Below are 23,287 nucleotides of genomic sequence, written 5' to 3' on the forward strand. Positions count from 1 at the left end.
ATGGCTGAGGACTGGCCAACCACGTGTTCACATCACCCTGGTGATAGCTATGGCTCAATCAGGACCAAAGGGGCTCTATTCTTTGACTTCTAGGGAAATAGGGGTAAGAGAGAGTACCCTCTTTTTTTTTTTTAAGATTTTTATTTATTTATTTGAGAGAGAGAATGAGAGACAGAGAGCATGAGAGGGAAGAGGGTCAGAGGGAGAAGCAGACCCCCCGCCGAGCAGGGAGCCCGATGCAGGACTTGATCCCAGGACTCCAGGATCATGACCTGAGCTGAAAGCAGTCGCTTAACCAACTGAGCCACCCAGGCGCCCCCCTCTTTTTTTTTTTTTAAATGGATTTGCTGAAAGGGTGGGATATAAGCCTGATGGTGGCCTTCTTGTCATCAGAAGCGGGAACCTGCCTGAGAATGAAGGCCACATGGAGGAAGTCAGAGCTGAGATGGGGGAGAGGAAAGAGACAGAGCGAGACTCTAGAGGATGTCTTTTGAATCTGTGGATCCACCGAAACAACCAATGTTTCAGTTATATGAATAAATAAATACCACTTTTTGCCTGATTCTCTTTGAATTGTGTTTCTATGTTCTGGCACCTGGAGTCCCAACTCTTACACGTGCCTCCTCCGTCTGACCTCCAATTCCCACTGCACAGGCTCAGCAAGCTTTGGAAGTGAACAAGATGGAGGCGGATCATGCCAAGGGATGTCTACACCAGCTGTCCTCCTTTAGACATGAGCAACAGGAGAGTTAGAATTCTCATGAATGGGAAAAGGAATAAGGGTACAGCATGATACCATTGGCAGAGGCATGATTTGAGCAAAACTCCTCGAAAGATTCTTTCAGCTAGAAGATTCTGTTTAAAGAGAGTATCCTTCCTGCCAACAGCCTTCCCATGATCATTCTCCTCACTCGAGTAGACAGCTCTTTCTCAATTTGGCTGTCTGCTCGATCCCAGCTAATCTCCCCCCCCCAGAAAAAAAAAAAGGGAAGAAGAGAGAGAAAGAGAGGAAGGGAGGAAGGAAAAAAGGGGGAGGGGGGCAGAAAGGGGGAGAGAGAGAGAGAGAGAAGTCTCCCAAACCAGTAGTTCTCAACCCTAACTACAAACTAACAAGCTTCTGAAAAATAGTGATGCCCGGATTCTACCTCCAGAAATTCTGATTTAATTCATCTTGGGTGGGAGGAATCATTGGTATTCTTTGAGAACCACTGAGTAGTACTGGAGTCTTCCTAATGAAAGTATGGTCCTCAGACCTGCAGGATCAGCATTACCTGAGAGTTTGCTAGAAATGCACCATCTCAGGCCCACTCCAGACCTGCTGAATTTGAATGTGCATTTTCACATGATCCCTAGATGATTCACGTGCACATTTGAATTCAAGAAGTACTAAGATGCAGGGACTCCCCTGGAGCCAGCTTCTGTTCTGGGCAGCATAGCTCTGTGCCCTATGGCACTCGCTTTGTTATGGCGCCGTGGTCGGCCTTGGGGAAGGGCAGGTGTGGCTCTGGAAACAGACAGGACCACCGGTGTGGCCCACGTCAAGCACAGGCTGACTTTGGCCCGGGAGACACAAGGAGCCAGTGTCCCGACCGCCTCTCTATCACCCCTGCTTTCCCAACATACCTCGCTGTGCTGTGTAATGGGCACTTAAATCACCCGCAAGCAGAGCAGCCCAGCGTTCCAACTCCAGAGCAGCATCATATAATTACACCGAGGAAATCATTTTTACGTTTCATTAGTGCTCCTTAATAGAGATGATTTGCTCCCAGGTGTGACTGCCTCAGTGACAGTTTAGACTGTTGGGTACCCCTTCTACCAGCCAACGTTAATGTGAATGAGAATCATCCAGGAGATTCTGATTCAGGACATCTGGGCGGGGGAGCGGGGGGAGCAGGGGTCTGCCCCTCTAACCAAGATGCTGCTGGATCCTTTGGCTCCTGAGAAGGCCTTAGACCACACAGGCATGTCCAGAAGGCCCGCTAGGAAACATTCCTGTGCCAAGAACCTTCTCTGGTGTGATCTCATTTAATCCCAACAATGCTGTAGAGTGGAATTATTTAAAAATGATTCCCACTTTCCATCTGACTCAAACTCAGTCAGCTGAATGCCCAGACCTGGCTACATGTCAGAATCACCTGGAGACCTTTTCAAAACATACTCCCTGGAAGATTTCGATCCTGAGGCGGGTTCAGGAATATGTATTCTTAAGAGGTCCTCAAGCAATTGCCATGCAACTAGTCTGTGGACTGACTGACTTGCTTTGGGAAATTACAGATGAAGACGTCACTGCCTGTCTAGAGCCGATCAGAGAATTCTTGTGCTTCCCACTTCCCCCACAGAGTAACAGCTTCTTATTTTCTTTATGTCCTTGACACCAAGCCCAATACCTGCCAAAAAGCAAGGGCTTAATAAGAGTTATTGACTCACTAACTGAATTGAGAAATGGTTGGCGGATGGATAGATGCACGCATGCATACAGGCAGGGACGAAGAAGGGAAGGAGGGAGGAATCACGATGGGGGCTTCTAGAACTTGGCATTTACCCATAAACTTGAGTCTCTCATCTCCCACTCTCCTTCTTGATCTGCCTTTCTTTCTGCCTTATTCCCTGGGGTCTTAGAACCTCTTTTCAATGTTCTATGCTCCCCACTTCCCCCTTTCTTTAAAGGTAAATTTGGGGGGTGTCTGAGTGGCTCAGATGGTTAAGCGTCTGCCTTTGGCTCAGGTCATGATCCCAGGGTCCTGGGATTGAGTCCCACATCGGGCTCTCTGCTGAGCAGGGAGCCTGCTTCTCCCTCTCCCTCTGGCCTGCCGCTCCCCCTGCTTGTACTCTCTCTCTCTGTCAAAATAAAATCTTTAAAACAAACAAACAAACATAAATTTGGGACCACTTTCTCATCATGACCAATCCTGTTATCATTGGGAGCATAGATCCAGCCTTTGATACCACCATGAATTAAATGAAAGTGGTCCTCCTATTCCCACAATCCCCCAGCCCATGGGAACTCAAGTGATCCTTCTTTTGACCTGTCACCAAATAGCCATTTTCCCATCCAGTCCCATGGCTTTCACACACCTACGCAAGGGTGATTCTGAAATTTATATCTTCCATTTCAACTCATCCCCTGACCTCCAGGCTGGCATTTACACCTGCGTGGTTTGGATTGCCACTTGGGACTCTAACAGGGATCTTCAATTTAATATATCTCAAACCAAACCTCTAACTGTCCTCCGCTGTCCCCCCACGGTCCTCCCCACCTCAGCTGTGATACCACCATTTGCCCAGTTGCTCAGGCATCCCTGACCACATCCTTTCTGTTATTCTCAGAGCCAATTCTACAGCAAGTCCAGAGAGCTCAACCTTCACAATGTATCTCAAATCTGACCCCTTTTTACAGTCCCTCTGCTTCTACCACAGTCCCAGCCACCATCACTCCTCTCCTGGATAATTACAACACCCTCCAAACTGATCTTCTGACTTTTCTTCTTGCCCCCCACCATAGTCAGTCTCCATACAGAGGCCAAAGGGAGGCTTGAAAAATACACATCAGCTTACATCACCAGTCTCCTGATGACCTTGCAAAGCTCACTACCCACCACCAGACACCCCCCCTGCCCCCATGACCTTTAAGGGTCTGCATGATTTGGTCCCCAGCTACCTCTTTTTTTTTTTTTTTTAAAGATTTTATTCCTTTATTTGACAGAGAGAGACACAGCGAGAGAGGGAACACAAGCAGAGGGAGTGGGAGAGGGAGAAGCAGGCTCCCCACGGAGCAGGGAGCCCGATGTGGGACTCCATCCCAGGACCCTGGGATCATGACCTGAGCCGAAGGCAGACGCTTAACGACTGAGCCACCCAGGCGCCCTGCCCAGCTACCTCTTGAACTGCATTTTCTCACATTCTCCCTGCTTACAATGCTCTCAAGTGCTTCTTTCTCCAATACTAAGCTCCTTCCTACCTCCCTGCCTTTGAACTTGCTGCTGGTCCATTTTTCACTCACATTCACATAGTTCACTCCCTACTTCAGGTCTTTGTTCAACTGTCATACCTTCAGAGGGTATTTAAAATACCGTCCCATGACTCCTACTCTCTGTATAGACCAAGCCTTGTTCTTCATACCACCTTCACTGTCTCATTATATTCTAGACACACACACACACAGACACACACACACACACACACACACCCCTACTCACACATGTATTTGTTGATTATCCATCCCTGAGCTTCAGGAGACCTTTTCCATCCTGATCTCAGCTATATCCCTCATGCAGTGGTCAATGCCTGGAACATAGTAGGCACTCAATCTAGTTTTTGAGCAAATAGGTGAATTGTCTGCCTCTACCTTGCTCAGCAGTATATTAATCTGGATTATAAGAACCATGCTTTATTCATGATCATATAGTTCATCATCCTGGCATCTTGCTTTTCAACAAATAAGTTCAATAAATGCTCACTATCAGAGAGCTTGTTAAATAATGATACATTCACGTCACAGAATTTTACATATTCTCATCTCAGTTTTGTTACAAATCCATAATGCTAATGGAAAAGAAGAAGAATACACCCAAAATTGAAAATGAGATCATCTTTGCCTTGTGAGATTATGGCTAGAGTTTAGTTTCCTCTCTGGCTCTTTTCCATTTTCTAATTTTTCCACAATGAAAGTTTATCACTGTACAATCAAAATCTAATTTATTAAATGCAGGGCGCCTACCTGGCTCAGTCAGTGGAGCAGCTCAGGTGGTGGTTTTGGCTCAGGTGGTGATCTCAGGGTCATGAGGTTGAGCCCCACCGCAGGTTCGGTGCCCATCATGTAGTCTGCTTCAGATTCTCTCTCCCTCTCCCTCTGCCCCTCGCACTCGTGCTCTCTCTCTCTCTCAAAAAAATAAATCTTAAAATTTTTTTTTAATGTACTCCTATTCAGAAGTAAAGCAACTAATCATCTAAGACTCTGAGAGATATTATGTTGAGTCCTGAATTCTCACCCTCTGCTCCTTAGCTGCCCAGCCAAGTCAAAATCTCTCAGGCTCAGTTTATTCTTCTGAAAAATGGGGGCATCAACTGTTGTTCTCTTTTTTTTTTAAGATTTTATTTATTTATTTGACAGAGACACACTGAGAGAGGGAACACAAGCAGAGGGAGTGGAAGAGGGAAAAGCAGGCTTCCTGCTGAGCAGGGAGCCTGATGCGGGGCTCGATCCCAGGACCCTGGGATCGTAACCTGAGCTGAAGGCAGACACCTAACGACTGAGCCACCCAGGTGCCCCTCAACTGTTGTTCTTGATAGAGTAGTGGGATGAGGTGCAAGTGACAATGTCTTCACATAAATATTTGACATACAGTAGTACATTCTGAGGGATTATTACTGGTGGCTCCTTTCTAGGGCACTGGTGAGCATTACAGAGTTTGCTCCCTTCTTGGCAAAGACATTGGCATATCCATGTTTCATCCCAAAGGGGTGATTCATGGTGGAAATGTTAGGCACTGTAGGGAGACAAAGGGGGAAACCAGTTCTTCACCAGGCAGCCCTTCTGGCTCCCCTAGATTACCGTCATTAGCTAAGTGACAACCCACTGCTAATGCACAAGACCTGAGTTTCATGGCTTTCTCCTAAAATGACCCCTCCAAGGGAGGAGGGGTATAGCAGGACCTCAAAGCAGGAGATGGAATCAAGTAAAACCCTCTTCCTTTCCCTTTCCCCTTCAGGTCAGGTCCAGATTCCCAACTGCACCCCATAACCTGCCCAAACATCCCAATACATGCACACATGCATATGACTAAACAGCCTTCATTTAAGTTCTGATAATTTTCCCTTTAAAAATAAAAATGCGTCTGACAGTCTGTGATATTTCGCCCAAACTGAGCTGAGAGCTGCAGACCAAGGATGATGGCAGACTCCAAGCTGTGGCTCATTACCCTTGCCTAGTGTCTCCTACCACAGTCTCTGAAAAGAAGGCTCATTGCGCAGCCACCGAATTAGACCTCCATTAGGCTCCTTCCCCCTATAGGAGCCTCAGTTTCCCCATCTGTAAAATTAGAAGGACAGACTAGAATAGGGAAGCAGAGAGGAACATATCTCACATATATCCCATTCTCTGAAACCCAAAAGAAATTAGCCCAGACCTGTATCCCATATACAGCAAAAGATTCTGCTTCCTTCTTGGTCCAGGGATGTTTGGTCGGGGGGAGGGCTTGCATTTCTGTGTCTCTGGCTTCTCTATTTTGCTGAGTTGGTTCAGTTTATGGATCATCTGTTCAGCATCCCCTGTGTTCTCTTCTTTTCTCATATTATGTCATCTCCTCCTGGACACTGACCCCATTCCCCCACTCCCCCCAAATGCCGCTAACACAAGCCTCAGTACATGAAACAGACATTTATCGTCAGTTTGGGTTGACAAACTGTACATTGCAGTGAAGCAAACTACTTAAATTGGAAATGAGGTGGGGGTGCCTGGGTGACTTAGTCGGTTGAGTAGCCGACTCTTGATTTCGGCTCAGGTCATGATCTTGGAGTCATGAGACTGGGCCCCACATCGGGCTCCGTGCTCAGTACAGAGTCTGCTTGGGATTCTCTCTCTCCTCTCCCTCTGCATCCCCCCTATTCTTGCTCTCTCTCTCTCAAATAAATAAATAAATAAAATCTTTTTAAAAAATGGAAATGAGGTATCCTGATCTTTGAAATATTAGGCCACTCTACCATCACGATATCTCCATGTTGTCTTCTCTGGCCTTTGGGATTCGTTACCCATCATGTGGTCAGTGTCTCCTCTTGTACAAGTTCCTTACCCCCATCTGGCTCATCTACAACCTTGAATTCATACTACTTATGCAGAACAATTTAGTTCTCTCTTTGTTTTGCTGTTTTCTTACAGCTTATATTCTTTGGGCCCCATCTTTAATACCTAAAACAGCCTATAAAAATGCATTCTAAGACAAAGACAGTTTTCCCTCAAAGAGGAGTTCTGATGCCAACTGTGTATAGCTTTTCTGACCCCTACTCACATACACCTTCCATAAGTTCCTAATTCCATGCCTGAAACAGACATCACTAATCAATCTCACCACTCTTTCCTGCTAATTGGGTCTCCTCCCAACAGAGGCCTGTAAGCAGACATTACCAGTCAATAATAGCTGCCCCCTTAGGCACAATCTTTTTGCAATTTGCAATCTCTGAGCCCCAGATGACCTCAAAGTTTCCTTCCAGCTTGGACTGTCCAGGGTCTGGTGAGAACAGAATATTCATTGAATGAAATCAGCTGAGGACATCATTATCATTTGCATGAAAATATGCCAAACAATCTGAATAGGACATACCCTGCCTCAACTTCCCCCTCCCCCCAGCTCCAACAGTCTGCCACAGATCTGAAAGGAGCCCACATCTGATCACTCCTTTGGATTAAAACATGAAAGATCCTGGTTAAATAAGAACAGCACAATCTCATTCTCTGCTCAGAATGTTCTCCCCTCATCTTTTTCCTTGACTTGATTTCCTCTTAGTCAACCTTCTGGGCTTAGCTGAAATGTCACTTTCTCCAAAAAGACATCTCTGAGATCCCCTTCTCCAAAAATCGATCATGTCCTTGATCCCTCACTATACATTCTTATAGCACCCTATACTTCTCCTCCATAACTCTTGTCATCATTTAATCGTATAATTGCTACTCAGTGTTTCTCTTCCCATCTAGGTTCCAGCTCCAGCACCAAGACATGCCTGCACATAGTAGATGTTCAGTAAATATATGCCACATGATAGACTGATTATTAATATCTACGTTCTGGGTTGAATGTGAGATGTGAAGATGCACAGGGTATATAACATGTTTAGCAAAGTGCCTGGCACATAGAAAGTACCCCATAAAGGAGAGTGATGTGAACATAACTGATAGAGGGCTCTGTGTCCTCTCCCTGTGTATCATTTCATTTAATACTTGCAAAAACGTAGGCGAAGGCATTGTAATTATCCCCAGCTGATAGAGGAGGAAATTGAAGCTCTGAGAAGTGAAGGCACTTGACCATCCCTGCAAAGTGACACGGCCAAGATGGACACCTAGGCAGCTCAGCCTCAAAGCCTCTGCCTAGGGGCTATTCAAGAGGGATGAGGGAGGGGCACTAAGAAATGGGGGCTTAAAGCTGAGTGAGGTTTCCCCCCGAAAGGAAAGGGCAAGTGCCGTGGAGCAGCTAGGGCTTGAGCCTTAGAGTCAGGTCAACCTGAGCTTCAGTCCGTCCCTAGCTGCTTCCTGGCTGGGTGGCATGCACAACTGACTTAACCTCTCTGAACCTTGTTGTTCTCCTCTATAAAATGGGAATAATAATACCTCCGCCCGAAATTACAATAGGATGGCGTAACAAGATCCTATAAGTGCAGCAGTTGGTACACTGCCTGATACATTATGTAGTGCTCATAAAAATAGAAGCCACAATTATTCTTTCCTCCTGATTCTCTCCTTTTCTCACCTCTTCCCTTCTCCTTTCCTCCCTTCCCCCCTCCCTCCCACTTATATATACCCTTGGATTCTTAGAACATCACTTTTAAGTGGGTAAAGAAGCTGCATAGATGCCTCTTTACCCACTACCCAGTGGTATATGTGTTTTGGGGAGAACTGTTTTTTTTTTCCCTAATGTCTAAAAACAAAGAGACATTATTGGGTACAATTAATTGTTCAAACTGCCAGAGATTTGAAAGTAGAGGGAATAAACAGATGTTGCTCTGAGCTCTCTGTTCATTAACTCAGAGAAAAGATTCATTTCCTATGCATGATTAACTCCCCATCGTCAGTGATTTACACAGCAGATGATCAAAAGAGAATTCATTATTCCACAGACAGAGAGTCTGGGTACTAGGCATTCAGCCTCCTTGGAACAGCTCTGTCCCCTAAATTCCTGGGGTCTCTGTGGTTAGTGCCTTGACCTAGGAAGATGCTGTTTGTTATTGGTCCAGTTTTCCTGAGGGCTCTCAAAAGAATGATGATCAAAAGCAGCATAGAGTAAGCCGCAAGACCTCCCTCTGTTCTGTGACTGGAAGGAACCCAGAATCCAGCTGCCTTTGGTCTCCATCACATCCTGCCATTGCTTAATGGAGCACCTGTACTTTGGAATACAAAGCCAAGCATGGCAGGACTCATGTTTTCTGTTAGAAAAGCTCCCAGGACCACAACAAAGAGTCAACATCACAGAGTTCAAGGGCCACAGAGATCTGTCAAGTGTTTATTTGTTGAGCACCAACTATGATATTACAAATCAAGAACATCATAGCCTCTTCTCCCTACTCTGGATGGGCAATGTCTTCCTGGAAGGCTAAATGAGTACATTCAGTGCTGAGTTAGCAGACAAAACCCCAAGGGGTTCTACATTGCCCTTGCTTTCCAGAAAGCAATTCTACTACAAGGGCTTTCTTTAACCATCCACAGGGGCCAAAGGATCAGGAGCCAAAACTATTCTGAGAGAAAGAGCAGAGTTTCTGCCCTTCATGATGTTCAATCAATTAGCCTTACATTAGTCACCATGAGCCAGGCTTTGTTGGGGATATAGTGTTGAATCAGACACATTTCCTGCCCATGAAAAACTGAGGCTAGAAGTGGTAATGAGGTAGGGATATGAAGAATTAGAAGACAAAGTTTCTAAATATCCCTCTCTAGTCCAGGGCTTATCTGTGATGAATTCTTTACTAGGACTCAGAAACAAGAGCAAAATAAAAACCATCCTTGTATGAATTTTTTATAGGACAAAATTTATTTCATTATTAAAATGATTCCTTATGTTGAAATAATGCCCTTCCTTCCTTCCTTTTTTCTCTTTTTGTGTCTATAAAGTTTCTTTTATGAAATGACAGTATTTATAAAACTTTTTGTTTCAAGATCTTTTTGGCAAAGCCAATAGTTGTCCCTCCCTTTTTAAAATGTTATTGGTTCATGAAATCTCTAAATTGGGCACCCATGGCTATAAATAAAGGCAATACAGATAAAGCTCAATGGGAGCTCAGCGAGGAGGGCAAGGTATCTTCTCACTTGACTGAAATCAAGAAAGGCTTCAAAGGAGTTGACATCTGGTCTGAGACTTTAAAGATGGATGGGCTTTGTATACCCAGAGTTTGAGGTAGATTCAAAAGGGCATTCCAAGTGGAGGACACAGCCAGAACAGAGGCACAGGGGTGGGAACAGAATCCTAGAATGAGTCATGCTGTAGAAATAAGCAAAGACCTAGTTTAACCAGAGTACATAGTGAATTCCAACCTGTGAGCCACCACCTCCTAGAGGGCTCTAGAGGTATTGCAATGTATCTGCCAATTTTTGAGCCCATTTGCCAATGTCTCATCCCTAGCACAACTACTTTTCAAGTCTGTAGATCTTTTTATTCAAAAGCATTACTGAATTCATAGAGGCACTTGGTCAACAAATAGTTCCTCAAGCAAAATATGCTAAAATATCAACTGTTACTTTGGGAATCCATGAACATTTTTTTTATTGTCAAAAGGGACCCTTATGATTCCCTATCCATACATTCAACAAGAATTTACTGAGAGCCCATTATGTGCTACGCACTATGCTAGACACAGTTTGCTCTGGTGAGCAAGACGTGAAACAGGGAGACCAGTGAGAAGGATGTTGTAACCTGGGTGAGGGTTGAGGTAGAGATTGGATAGGGATGGTAGCAAAGGAAAGGATGGAAGGTGGCCAGATTGGGGCATATTTTCAATGTAGAGTAAACCAGACATGCTGGTGGATTTGATGGCTTGGGGTCAAGGAAAGAAAGAGAGGAATAAAAAACTACTAGGATTTCAGCCTGGACCAGTAGGTAGATGATGATACCATTGCATAAGAAAATAAGAGGTTGAAAACGACTGGACAACAGTATGAGGCTTGTGAAGGTGGGTGAGAGGGTCATTGGCAATAATCCTGGAGGCCAGCTCAAGAAGGTGTGGGAACCTTAAATGCCAAAGCAAGAAGTCTAGACATTCATAACTGAAGGCACTTTCTTTAATCACTCCAAAAAGTCGGCAGGTTAGGATCCCCAAAAACGCCTGGAGGAGATGTTCTTCAATCAACTATACTTTCTGAGTACCAACTGTATACAAAGCACCATACTTGGCACCATCAGGGATACAAAGATTTAATTTCTGTCCTGGAGGCATCATCTCCTCAGATGAGAAAAGCAAGCATCCTATCTTTGAACAAAAGCACAATTAAGATAGGTTCTGGTGTGAAGGTGGGATTCTGGAAATTGTGACCATCTCTATGAGGAATCAGTTGGAAATATCTTGGGTTACATCAGGGTCAGTCTTCCCTGCATCTTTGTGTCCAGAGGTTTGTCTTCACGTTACATAAAACCAGTCTTGATACACTCACTTTGTCCAGAGTTTTCATTCCACATCTTTCACCCTGACAACTGAAATGGAGCCAACTGTGGTACCCAACCCTGATGTCCTTCACTAGCCCAATGCATCCATCCCCAGATGCTGTGAGTATTGGCTGCCAGGTTCATCTCTGCCCTAGGGGAGAACTGCTCTCAAACAGGAGCCACCTCACCCAGAAACCTCACTCTGGGTACATTCCCTCCCCCAGGTCATCCTATATCCAATGACTAACTGACCCAGTGGTCAAAAAAGGCTCACCTCCTTGTTTTGAGGTGGGATCAATTCTGCAGCATAGTTCATACTTGAGAGCTCCCCATGGAATCAGACTATAGCTGGTCTCCAGATAAGACCACATCCTTGCTTAGCTCCCCCTCCTGCCCTTTTCGTCTTCCCCACGTCCTTGCTTCTGAAAGCTCAATTTATCACATGCATGAGAACCCCAGTATCATATTTTGATTCTAGGGAACCCATCCTAAGGTATCAACCTTATGCCTCACTCCCTAACACAATACTGTCATTAATAATAACTAACTTTTTGAGCTCCTATGATGTGCCAGAAAACAAGGGAAGCACTTTCTATACATTGTCTTATATGATCACAAAGGTTCCGTACCATGACCCCCATTTAACAGATGGGAAAACTGAAGCTCTGAGACGTTATTATGTATGGCATCCTAAACATATTTCTTCTGGCCTCATGGAAGGAACACAGATCTTCCAGGGGACTGCATCCTTCATCCTACAAAGTGATATTTTCCTCCATTTTAAATGTTCCTCTGAACTACACCTCCCCCCTCCTCCTCCCTTCTCACTTCTAAGATCCATCCCCCTCTGAAAACCGGTGGTCAATTACATGGGTTTCATTGCTCAAGATCTCCTAGGGCAGAAAATTCAATTTATTTCCATCTGTGTTAGTTTTCTCTCAGAATGCCTTTTTTAAATTGGCAATAAGCACTTGAGCCCTCCCAAGGATTGTTCACTCAACAACATGTTCCTAGCGTTTCTAATAGGTGTGTGTGCTAAGAAGAGAAAGGATGTCCCACCACCTTTTCTTCCAAGTACTCAAAATAACTGATGAGATCTAGGTCTGCTGTAGAATCACAGAGGCTTCTCTATCCCAAAGAACCAAGGCTCAGTACCAGCAGAGTCAAATGGTAAATATTCTGAAACTCCAAACCCTTCCCTGAATGAAGAGGCATTAGAGTGAGGGTGACTTATACTGGCCACTGTTAAAAAACAAACAAACAAAACCAAACAAAGGAGGTGTGGTGAGCATAGCTAGAAGCAGAGGAAAGAAAATAAGGAACAAACCTACTTGCTTTGCATAGGTTATTCCTTCTGTCTGGAATGCCTTCTCTCTTTCTCCAACTATTGAACTCTTATTCATGCTTCAAAACCCAATTTAAATGTCATCAACTCTTAAGATTTGCATACATTTCCCCAGCCCTCCATACAGTCACTGCTTTCTGTGGACATACAGAGTAGAATCCATTCTCAGAATACAGAATGGCAGGGGTGCCTGGGTGGTTCAGTCAGTTGAGTGTCTGACTCTTGGTTTCAGCTCAGGTCCTGATCTCAGGGTCATGAGATTGAGCCCTGCATTGGGCTCTGCACTCTGCACAGATTCTGCTTGGGATTCTCTTTCCCTCCCACTCGTTCTCTCTCTCCCTCTCAAATAAATAAATAAATCTTTAAACAAAGAAAAGAAAAGAATACAGAATGGCAGGTAGTTCTTAATTGTGTAAGATAACCCAGGATCAAATTCTCACTGTATCACTCACTGGCTGTGCCACCTCCTGCAAGTCATTCAACTTCTTCAAGGCTTCGTTTCCTCATCTGTAACATGCTAACACACACAAACACTTAACACTGTGCCTGGAATGCGATGAATGCTCAATAAAATGGTAGCAAAGTTCTTCATTACCATCATCATTACCACTCCGTCCTCTGAATTCCCATAAGCATGATTTTCCTATTGTCCATTCCATTAATTTGCTATTTACCCCGATGGCCTTGTTTTGTTAATTAACATCTCCTGTGTGCATATCTTCTTTCTTTAACTACATGGCAAGGTCCCCAGGGACAGGAAATGTATCTTACACTGTTATATACAGCTTATATGCTGCAAGAACACTGCCAAACACATAATACATGCTCAAATATTTGCTGAATAAATTCTTAAATCTCTGGCTCTCAGTATAGGTGCTTATTTTGCTTGGCAACAGAACAAATAACATTTTATATTTAAATTCTTGTTTCCAAGGTTAATTGATGTGCGTCTTATAATCATAAAAAGCCCCTCTAAGCTCTCCCCTAATAATGGCAAAAGCCATCGATTAAACAAACCCATTAGATGTATCAACAACCTATTAATCTGCTCTTAGTGGAGGGACACTGACTGATTTTCAGCTGTCTGGCTACACAGTGGAATTGGGTTTAACCAGAATTTTCTGTTTGGTTTCTCCATCAGACTACTTACTCTACGATATGAGGGTTAAATGATAATGTAGCTAATATAAATATGGAGATAGAGAAAGAGATGCAGACAGCATTTAATCCGGTTCCTGGTCCACTATAAATCTTTAACACACGGGGGCTCTTTAGAACTCCGGGGGTAAGTGGAGTACAAGAGTAAGAAGGAGATCCAAGCTCTGGATCTGCCATTTCGGCTCTTTGATCTTTAGTTTTCTCATTAGCAAACGAAGGTAGAAATATCTGCATTGCAGGGTTATTTTGAGAATTAAATGAGATTATATGTATGCTAGGACAGCTGTCCATAGAGGCACGGGTGATACAGTGCAGAACACAGAACAGAGGGCCTGCCCATATGAGGTTCATGGTCCAGAGGAAGATACAGACAAATAGTCAGTTAGTACGAGAGGGTGGCAGGTGGTAGTTCAGAGGACCCAGGGGACCCACGGATGGCGGGAGACCAGCCAGGACCTGCATGGTGGAGTCGCTGAAAGCTTCCCCCCTAAGAGGTGTGTGTGGCCATTCTCATCACCCACCCTTCCACCGTCCATGTGGGCTGCAACTACATCTCAACTTTGCCACCTGCATCCTCGGTAGGTTCTGCAAGATGGACAATGCAAAAGGAGACAGCAAGGCTAGAGGAGGCCACACTAGTTTTCAAGGGCTGCTGTAACAAAGTACCATGAAAGTACCATGGGTGGCTTAAACAACACAACTTATTGTCTCCCACTTCCGGTGCCTAGAAGTCCAAGATCAAAGTGTCAGCAGGGTTGGTTCCTTCTGAGGGTGGCGAAGGAAAATGTGTTCCATGCCTCTCTCCTAGCTTCTGGTGGCTTGCTGGCCATCATTGCCATTCCTTGACTTGCAGTAGGAATCTCTGCCTCCATGTTCTCATGGGCTGTGTGACTGTATCTGTGTTGAAATTTCCTCTCTTTATAAGGATATCAGTCCTATTGGATAAAGGGCCCATCCTACTTCAGTATGACCTCATCTTAACTAATTAGGTCTGCAATGACCCTATTTCCAAATAAGGTCCCACGTTCTGAGGTCCTAAAGGCTAGGATTTCATCATATGAATGGAAGTGGGGATTCCACCCATAACAGAGGCAAGAGGGATTGTTCCTTCCAACCTTCTAGTCTATATCCCACTCATGTTGGTGCCCGTGGTTCCCCCCAAATCTGAGCAGTACCAGTTGCTAGCTCCTGTTTCCATGTGTTTTTTTTCCCTTGTACTCCTAGAAACAGCTTCACCGTGTCTCATCGGAATCACCAGAATCAGCTGGAAAGGGCCTCCCTCTCAGAAGCAATCTCAGCCCCATAGGGACCTTCCTTCAAACATCTAGATTCTAAAGTCCCACCTCTTCCTTTTGTCCCTCCAGCCCTGTGGGTATTAGCTTCTTTCTGCCTGTGAGGGGCAGTCTCTGGCATTGCTCTTGATGTTCGTACCCTTGTGTGATCCCTTCCCCTGGAGTGCAGGATGGACTTACTGACTCGCTTCTACTAGAAAACAGCAGAGGTGATGGAATCTCACTTGAGAGATTAAATAATAAGACCACGGCCTCCAACATGGGTGCTCTGTCTTGCTCACCTGCTCTGATGAAGCCAGCTGCCATGCTGTGAACTGCCCTACAGAGAGGCCCATGTGGCAAGCAACTGAGGGAGGTCTCCAGCCAATAGACAGAGATAAACTGAGGGCATCAGCCCAGCAGTCCATGAGGAACCGAATCCTGCCAACAACCACTGGAGTGAGTGCGGAAGCACATCTTTCTACAGTCACGCTTTTGGATGAGACCCCAGCCTTAGCTGCCACTTTTATTGGTGTCTTGTGAGAAACTTGAGGCAGAAGATCCAGCTAAGCCATGCCCAGATTCCTGACCCACGGAAAATATGAGATCACGAATGGTTGTTTTCAGCTACTAAGTTGTGGGCTACTTTGTTGTGCAGCTGTGGATAACTAATGCACTTTGGTTACTGTCTTATAAACTCAGTGTACTCTTTTTACCTTTTCCCTGTTTCAATAAGTACTTAACCAACTCCCTAATAAATTCTCTCAGTTAAATTAATGAATATAATTTCTTTTTCCTGATTAGACCCCAACTGGCACAAGGTGACATCTAAGATGTGACCTTAAAGACAAGTAGGAGTTAACTGGGCAAAGAAGATGAGGAGAGTGTTTCAGGAAGTGGAAACACACATGCAAAGGCCCGGGCACCATTAGTTCTTTAAATATATTTATTAAGCACCTACTGTGTGCGAGGCTTGCTGCCAGGTCCTAAGAATGAAATTATGAAGGAGAGAGCAAGGTCCTACCCTTATGTTCAGAATAAGGCGGCAATGAGACAAACACTAGGACTAGTATATAAGGGCGAGCCCACACCCTAGGCTTCCTCACCAGAGACACATGCATCCCATTAGGATAGGAGCACTTGCCTTGGTGATCTTAATCTAGGCACGCGATGAGTAACCACCTCCCAGCTTCAACGTCGCATCTGTAAAGCAAGGATGATAATATTTCCCTCCCAGGACTGTAGCATTAATCAAATGAGGTTTGGTGGCTTAAAGCAGCTTTGTATGGGAGACAGAGCTCTACTACTGTTAAGACATAGTAGTCTTACTTTAACAACTGGTGTTCTCAATTCAGAATGATCCAAATCCTTCATCTGCCCAGTGGCCAGCAGCCCTCTGCTGGCCCAGAGCTGGCTGTAGCCAAGACCTGGTTAATAGGATTAAACAAAGAGCCTGTTTCTTCTGGCCCCAGACAGCAGGTTGCTGGTCATTGATAAAAAACACGCTGTAACACAAAGAGCAACCTCCCTGTGGCCACCCGCCCCATAAATCATCAGCTACCAAGGGCTATTGAATTACCTTTAGAAGATGGATGACACCGGAGCTGGAAGGCTGCTTGATAAGGTTTCCTTTGAATAATTCCATGTAGAAAGCTGGGTTTGAGAAATGGGGTCTTTCTAGCAGCTCAGCTCCATCCATGCCGCCTCTGCCAGGTGCTTTCAAGATAAACATGTTTCCTTATGGGCTGCCAGAGCGTCTGTGATGAAGGAAGAAAACTTACTGCCAGGTCTCAGGGAAGTATCTACTTCTGCCCAAGGCACAAAAGGTGGTTTTGTTTTATTATTATTATTCACTGTTCATAGTACAACTCATTAATAATAGCTATCATTTGTTAAGCATAGTCCATGTGCCAGGCAATGTGCAAAGCATTTGAGCTCACTAAATCCCTAAACAGCCATATGAGACTGGTCTTATCACTCTCTCCATTTCATTGATGAAAAATTAAAACTCAGAGAAGTGACATGACTTTCTCAAGGTCACACAGTTAGTAAGTGTTAGAGCTGAGACTCAAACCCATGCTCTTAACAGGAGTCAGCAAACCTCCTGTAAAGAACTAAATAGTAAATATTCTAGGTTTTATAGGCCATACCATCTCTGTTGCAATTACTCACCTCTGTCCTGGCAGTGCAAAAGCAGCCATAGACAGTACATAAACAAATGTGCATGGCTGTGTTCCAATAAAACTTTATTTACACAAAGAGGCAGAGGCCCACATTTGGTTGATGGACCGTGCTATGACAACCTCCACTCTTAACACTCCTATGGCACTAACTCTCTACATCTGGACTTTGCAGTTTCCTCCACTTATCTGCTTCCACACAGAAAATGTGCTGGCTCTTCATAGAGTTATTTAATTTATTCAACTCACTTATAATTCCTTTATTGAGCTCTTGAAGGCTCTAGCTCGAAGTAAAATACAGAGATCCTGCTGGTTTAAAAAGTGAGATGTGTAAAATATTTCAGTTATTACTTGTATTGGTGAAGAAAGGACCTGTGATGCTGCACTAACATAAATCCAAGATCTCAGTGACTTAGAAAAGGGTTTCTCAATCTTGGCCCTATTGATACTTTGAGCTAGATAATTCTTAGTTATCCCATTGCATTGTAGGATGTTTAGCAGCATCTGTGGTCTCTACCCACTAGATGCCAGTAGCATTTCCCTACTGGTGACAAAAATGTCTCCAGACATTGCCAAATGTACCCTGGGGAACAAAATCACTCCTGGTTGAGAATTGCTGGATTAAGACAACAAAGTTTATTTCTCATTCATGAGAATTTGGATAGGAGTCATGAGCTCTCCCTGATAAGTCCCTCTGGTACCACAGGGACCCAAGATGTTTGCCTCTGCAACTCTGCCATCTCAAAGTTCTTTACTTCCTGCCCTGCAAATGGAAGAGATGGAGAATGGAGGTCTCCCCCATTCCTAACTTTCTCAGACCAGAAGCGACATGTTGCTTATGCTCATAGGCCATTGGCCACAGCCTAACTACAAGGAAGGAAGACTGGGAAATGTATGAGAGTATGTAGAGTATTTGCAACCCATACTGGTCAATCACTCACTCAACAAACATTGTATGAGTAGCTATTCTAGTCAACAGTATATTGATGCTGGGGAAATATATCTCAGTGAATAAAACAGATTTTGTCCCTGCCTAAACAATGCTTATATTCTTCCTTCAGTGTGCTCCTTTGGGTTGAAAAAAAAAAAAGAGCATGAGTTAGGTTTGGTAACAGAAATTATTGAAAGGATATATAAAGATGTGTGAAGTAAGATAAAATTATCTCGGCAATTATGCTGGGTCCAGAACTCCTGAAGCCTCATTAGGAACCTAATAAATGCATCAAAAGTCTGAATCTGAGTGATCTTTCTTTCCTTTGTTCACCTACCCCTCATATGTTGGAAAACAGAGACTACAAATGGATTAATTACCATCCAATAATGAGCCCTTGTTGGCCAAACTACTTCAGAGTTTTAACAGTCAGCTTTTGCCAAGCTATGCTGTCATCACAAACAAGTCCAAAATGGCAGTGGCTTACAACAACAGACATTCATTTGTTGCTGATATACATATCATCTGCGAATTGATTTTCGTTCTGCCAATATCTTCCTTATTCCAGAACCAAATGAAGGGCAGCCCCATTCTCAGTCATGAGTTAGAAGGAAAAGAGCAAGTGGAATCAATGTTGGATCTTAAAATTTCTTCTCAGGCACGACATTCACATCTGCTGAAATTCCATTGGCCAAAGAAAGTCCCATGGCCAAGTATGATATCAGTTGGGGGGGGCACTCATCCCACTGGAAGGGATATAAGAAAGGGATGTAGGGATGGGTCTATCAACTAGAGAAGGACTCTAGCATCTAGTGGGTAGAGGCCAGAGATACTGCTAAACATCCTACAATCCACAGGATAATAAAGAATGATATAGCCCCAAATGCTAAGCAAATATTTTGAATACTTAATATAATCTAACACCATGGCTCTCAATTTTGCTCCCCAGGGAACACTGGGCAATGCCTAGAGGCATTTTTGGCTATCACAATAGAGGAGATGTTACTGCCATTTAGTCCATGGAGGCCAAAAATGCTGCTTAACATCCTACAGTACATAGAAAAGTCCCCCACAACAAAGAATTATCCCACCCCAAATGTCAATAGTGCTGAGATTGAGAAACCCTAATCTACCACAAGAGGCAACTAGGCTCATTTATTCATTCATTCATTCATCTTCATCAGAGATTTACTGAATGTCTATTGAGTGTCAGACACTGTGCTAGTCCCTGGGGATAAAATAGAAGTAAACATAAGTACAATTCCTGCTCAAATGGATTTTATAGTTTACTTGGAGAGGCAGACATTAATCAAATAATCACACTAATGAGTATTTCATGACAAACTAAGATAAATGAAGGAATGGAACAGATTCTCCGAGAGTTTATTCTCTGAGAGAGATTAGGGGAGTCTTTTACATGAAGTGACAAGAATTCTGAAGGATGTGTAGGAGGTAACTAGATAAAGAGGACAAGGGAGTTCTAGGCATAAACATAGAAAGGAGCATTTTTGGAGGTGGGGGAGGAACTAAAAGGTCAGTGGAATGAACACACAGAAAGTAAGGGGTGAGTGGTGTATGATGTAGCTTAAGAGGACATCAGGGACCAGATCATCCAGGGCTTTATATGTAGACCAGTTTAGAAAGTTTTTTTCTCTTATGAGTAGTGAGAAGCCACTAATAGGTTTTAAGCAGGGAATGAATTATCTACTTTGCTTTTTGAATAGATAATTCAAGTTGCAATGTGGAGAATGGCATAGAGGGGGTGTAGAGGTGACCCAGGGAGACCTGTAAGCTGACTGTTACCATCGTCCAGGTAAGAAATGGTGGGGGCTCAGTTGGGTGGTGGTGGTGAAGACAGAGAAAACTGAATATATTTGAGAGCTAATTAGGATGTGGGATGTGAGGAGGGGAAAGGTATTCAGACTGTCTTCTAAATTTCTAGCCTATATAACCAGATGGATGGTCACGGTGTTCACTGAAATAGGAAACACTGGAGAAGGACCAGGTTTGGGGGCAGGGGAGCAGGAAGACAATACACTATAATAGAATATTAGTTTAAGTTGCCTTTGAAGCAGCCAGGTAAAAATATCAAGAAGGCAGCTGGATATACATGTCTGTGACTCAGAGGAGAGGCAAGGCTAAAGTTATTAATATAAGAATCATCAGAATACAGATACTCAACCCTGACATTGCAGCCTTTGACTTAGACCTCAATCTCTGGCTTCATCATTTGTGGCTGGTTATCCTTGACTAAATGGCAGTAACCATAACAACTCTATAAAAATAGAACCACTTGTCTGCCTCCCTCAGAATTCAATCACTCATTCAATAGTTTTAGATCTCATCATTTGTGACTGGTTATCCTTGATTCAATGGTGGTAGCCATAACAACTCTATGAAAATAAAACCACTTATCTGCTTCCCTCAGAATTCATTCATTCATTCATTCATTCATTCAACAAACAGTCATGCATGTTATTGTGTACCAGCCTTTGTCCTTGGGGGCTGATGGTACAGCAGTAAATGAGAACAAACAAGGTTATGATCCTTGCAGGCATTTAATATTTTATGACTTCTTCCTTTGTGTGGATTGCTCAAAACAACTGACCCTTGTTTTTTCATGCCCAGTTTGGAGTACATCATCCCACACTGAAGGAAATGCCTGTAAAATGACCTCAAAATTTTAAGAGGGTTATAGAACTATAGTATCTCAGCCTTATTTTGGTAGTATGCATTCAGTTCACTGGTGTAAAATAGATTTCTTCTCACATGCCAACTTTAATCAATTGGTAATGGCTGCGTGAAGGGGTAGGCTCAGAACGATTCAGGTGAAAAAGAGATCAGTTAGTGATGTCTGCAAAGGATTTGATATGGGAGAGTGGAATGCAACGTATTTACTGCTGAATTCTATTTGATAATATTTTGCTAAGGAATTTTGTGTCTATGTTAATGAAAGATACTGGTATATTATTTTCTTTTTTTATAATGTCATCATATTTTCTTATCAGAGTTATGTTGGCCTAATGATACAAGTTGGAAACAATTCTCTTCCTTAATTTCTGAAAGGGTTTGTGTAATCTTAGCCTATTTCATCCTTAAATATTTGATAAAATGGGCCTGTAGTTGTAGAGGAGGGAAAGCAAGGAGAAGTTTTTTTTTGTTTTTTTTTTTAAGATTTATTTATTTATTTATTAGAGAGAGAGAGCATGAGAGGGGGGAAGGGCAGAGGGAGAAGCAGACTCCCCGCCGAGCAAGGAGCCCGATGTGGGACTCGATCCCGGGACTCCAGGATCATGACCTGAGTCAAAGGCAGTCGCTTAACCAACTGAGCCACCCAGGCGCCCGCAAGGAGAAGTTTTAAACTGTGAATTCAATTTCTTAAATAGATACAGGGCTATTTAGATTTTCTATTTCTTCTTCTGTTAATTTTGGTAAGTTATATTCTTCAAAGAACTTATACATTTCATCTGAATTGTCAAACTTAACACATTCATTTAAAAGGTGAAGAAACTGAAAGCTTAGATAGGACAATTGGCATGCCCCAGGTCTTACAGTAAATGACAGATCAAATACATGAGCCCGGGTCTTCAGAGCCTCAGTCAGTTGCTCTATCTACAACATCCAGATTTATCCTACTTCCAAAGCCACAGAGAAACTGTCCAAGGATCTTGCCAAAAATGGCATATACATGCATTTTAAATGCCCACATGCTCCAGTATTTGGCATAAGCTAGGAGAAAAAGAGCTGTCTAGGGTAAAAATCACCTTCATCAGCACCAAACTGGACCCTCAGATTTGAATCAGTCTTACCCACCAAAGCCTGAGGCTTTTTGAGAAAATTCATGGATCACAAGAAAAAGAAATCTGCTCTGTTCAGGTTGCCCTGGGAAGCACCCAGTCTACCTTTCCCCTGGGTGTAGACTGTGCAAGAAGCCAGGCTGTCCATGCAGATTATTTCCCCCTGAGTCTGGGCCTGGTCATTAGAAGACAAAGTCCCTAGGGAGCTTCTCTGCCTGACCTGACCTACTTAGATGTGTCATGCCTAATGAAAGTAAGAGTGAAGCTAATGGGGATGGACAAGAAGGCAGGCTTGGGGTGGCCCAAGGGAGAGCACTCACAGAACTTGGCTCAAAACATTTCTGGGGGAAGGTCTCTCTAGGGGAGAAGCATCTGTTAAATCTGGCCACATCAGCACCCTGCTTGAAAATTTTCAGTGATACTCATGTATGTTCATGAAATAGTCCAAACTCCTTCACATGGCCTCCAAGGCCTTGCATGGCCTGACCACTCCATGTTTCTTTCTCCACCCTTCCCCCTGACCACTGTCTTCTTTGAGTGAAATGGACCTACTTTCAGTTTCAACATGGCAACAAGCTGCCTCATCCCTCAGGGCCTTTGCATAGGCTGTTCCCTTTGCCTAATATGTTCTCCTCCTATTTTCACTTGGCTTGTTCTACTTGATCTTCAGGTCACAGCTTAAAAATCATGTACTTCAATAGCATTGCCCAACACCACAAATCTGTGCTTCTTCTTGGGGCATCTACAGCCCACTGTACTCACCCTATGGCCACATTTACACGTTGCTTTGGAATAAACTGCCTATCTACCTACCAGTATCCCCCACTACTCTGTGAGCTACATGGCCTCTCCCGAGTCCCACAGTCCTATGACCAACTGCCTACCTGACATCTTCACTTTGATGCCTATAAACATGAAACGACATAGAGGAACCTTAAATGCATCTTACTAAGTAAAAAAAGCCAACTGGAAAAGGCTACATGCTGTATGATTCCAACTATATGACATTATGGAAAAGGCAAAACTATGGAGACAGTAAAAAGATCAGTAGTTTCCAGGGGTTGAGTGGAGGAAGGGACGAATAGGCAGAGCACAGGGGATTTTTAGGGCAGGGAAAGTGTTATGTATGATATTGTCATGGTGGATACATGTCGTTATACGTTTGTCCAAGCTCATAGCATGTACATCATCAAGAGTGAAACCATGGACTTTGGGTTATGTGTTGAGGTAGGTTCATCAATTATAACAAATATATCACTCTGGCCAGGG

At 43.7% G+C, this 23,287-nt stretch overlaps 1 protein-coding gene across 1 annotated transcript in view; it reads right to left on the reverse strand.

The window, feature by feature from the left end:
- SRRM4 (serine/arginine repetitive matrix 4) overlaps window positions 1–23,287 on the reverse strand; it is a 399,023-nt gene that overhangs the window by 244,343 nt on the left and 131,393 nt on the right. The window contains exon 3 of the mRNA XM_081802086.1: window positions 16,690–16,867. Coding sequence (XP_081658212.1) covers window positions 16,690–16,842 — 153 coding nt within the window. The 5' untranslated portion in view covers window positions 16,843–16,867. The remainder of the gene's footprint in view (window positions 1–16,689; window positions 16,868–23,287) is intronic.

Source organism: Leptonychotes weddellii, chromosome 13 (assembly GCF_054177405.1).
Source record: "Leptonychotes weddellii isolate Sample4059 chromosome 13, ASM5417740v2, whole genome shotgun sequence".
Taxonomy (NCBI): domain Eukaryota; kingdom Metazoa; phylum Chordata; class Mammalia; order Carnivora; family Phocidae; genus Leptonychotes; species Leptonychotes weddellii.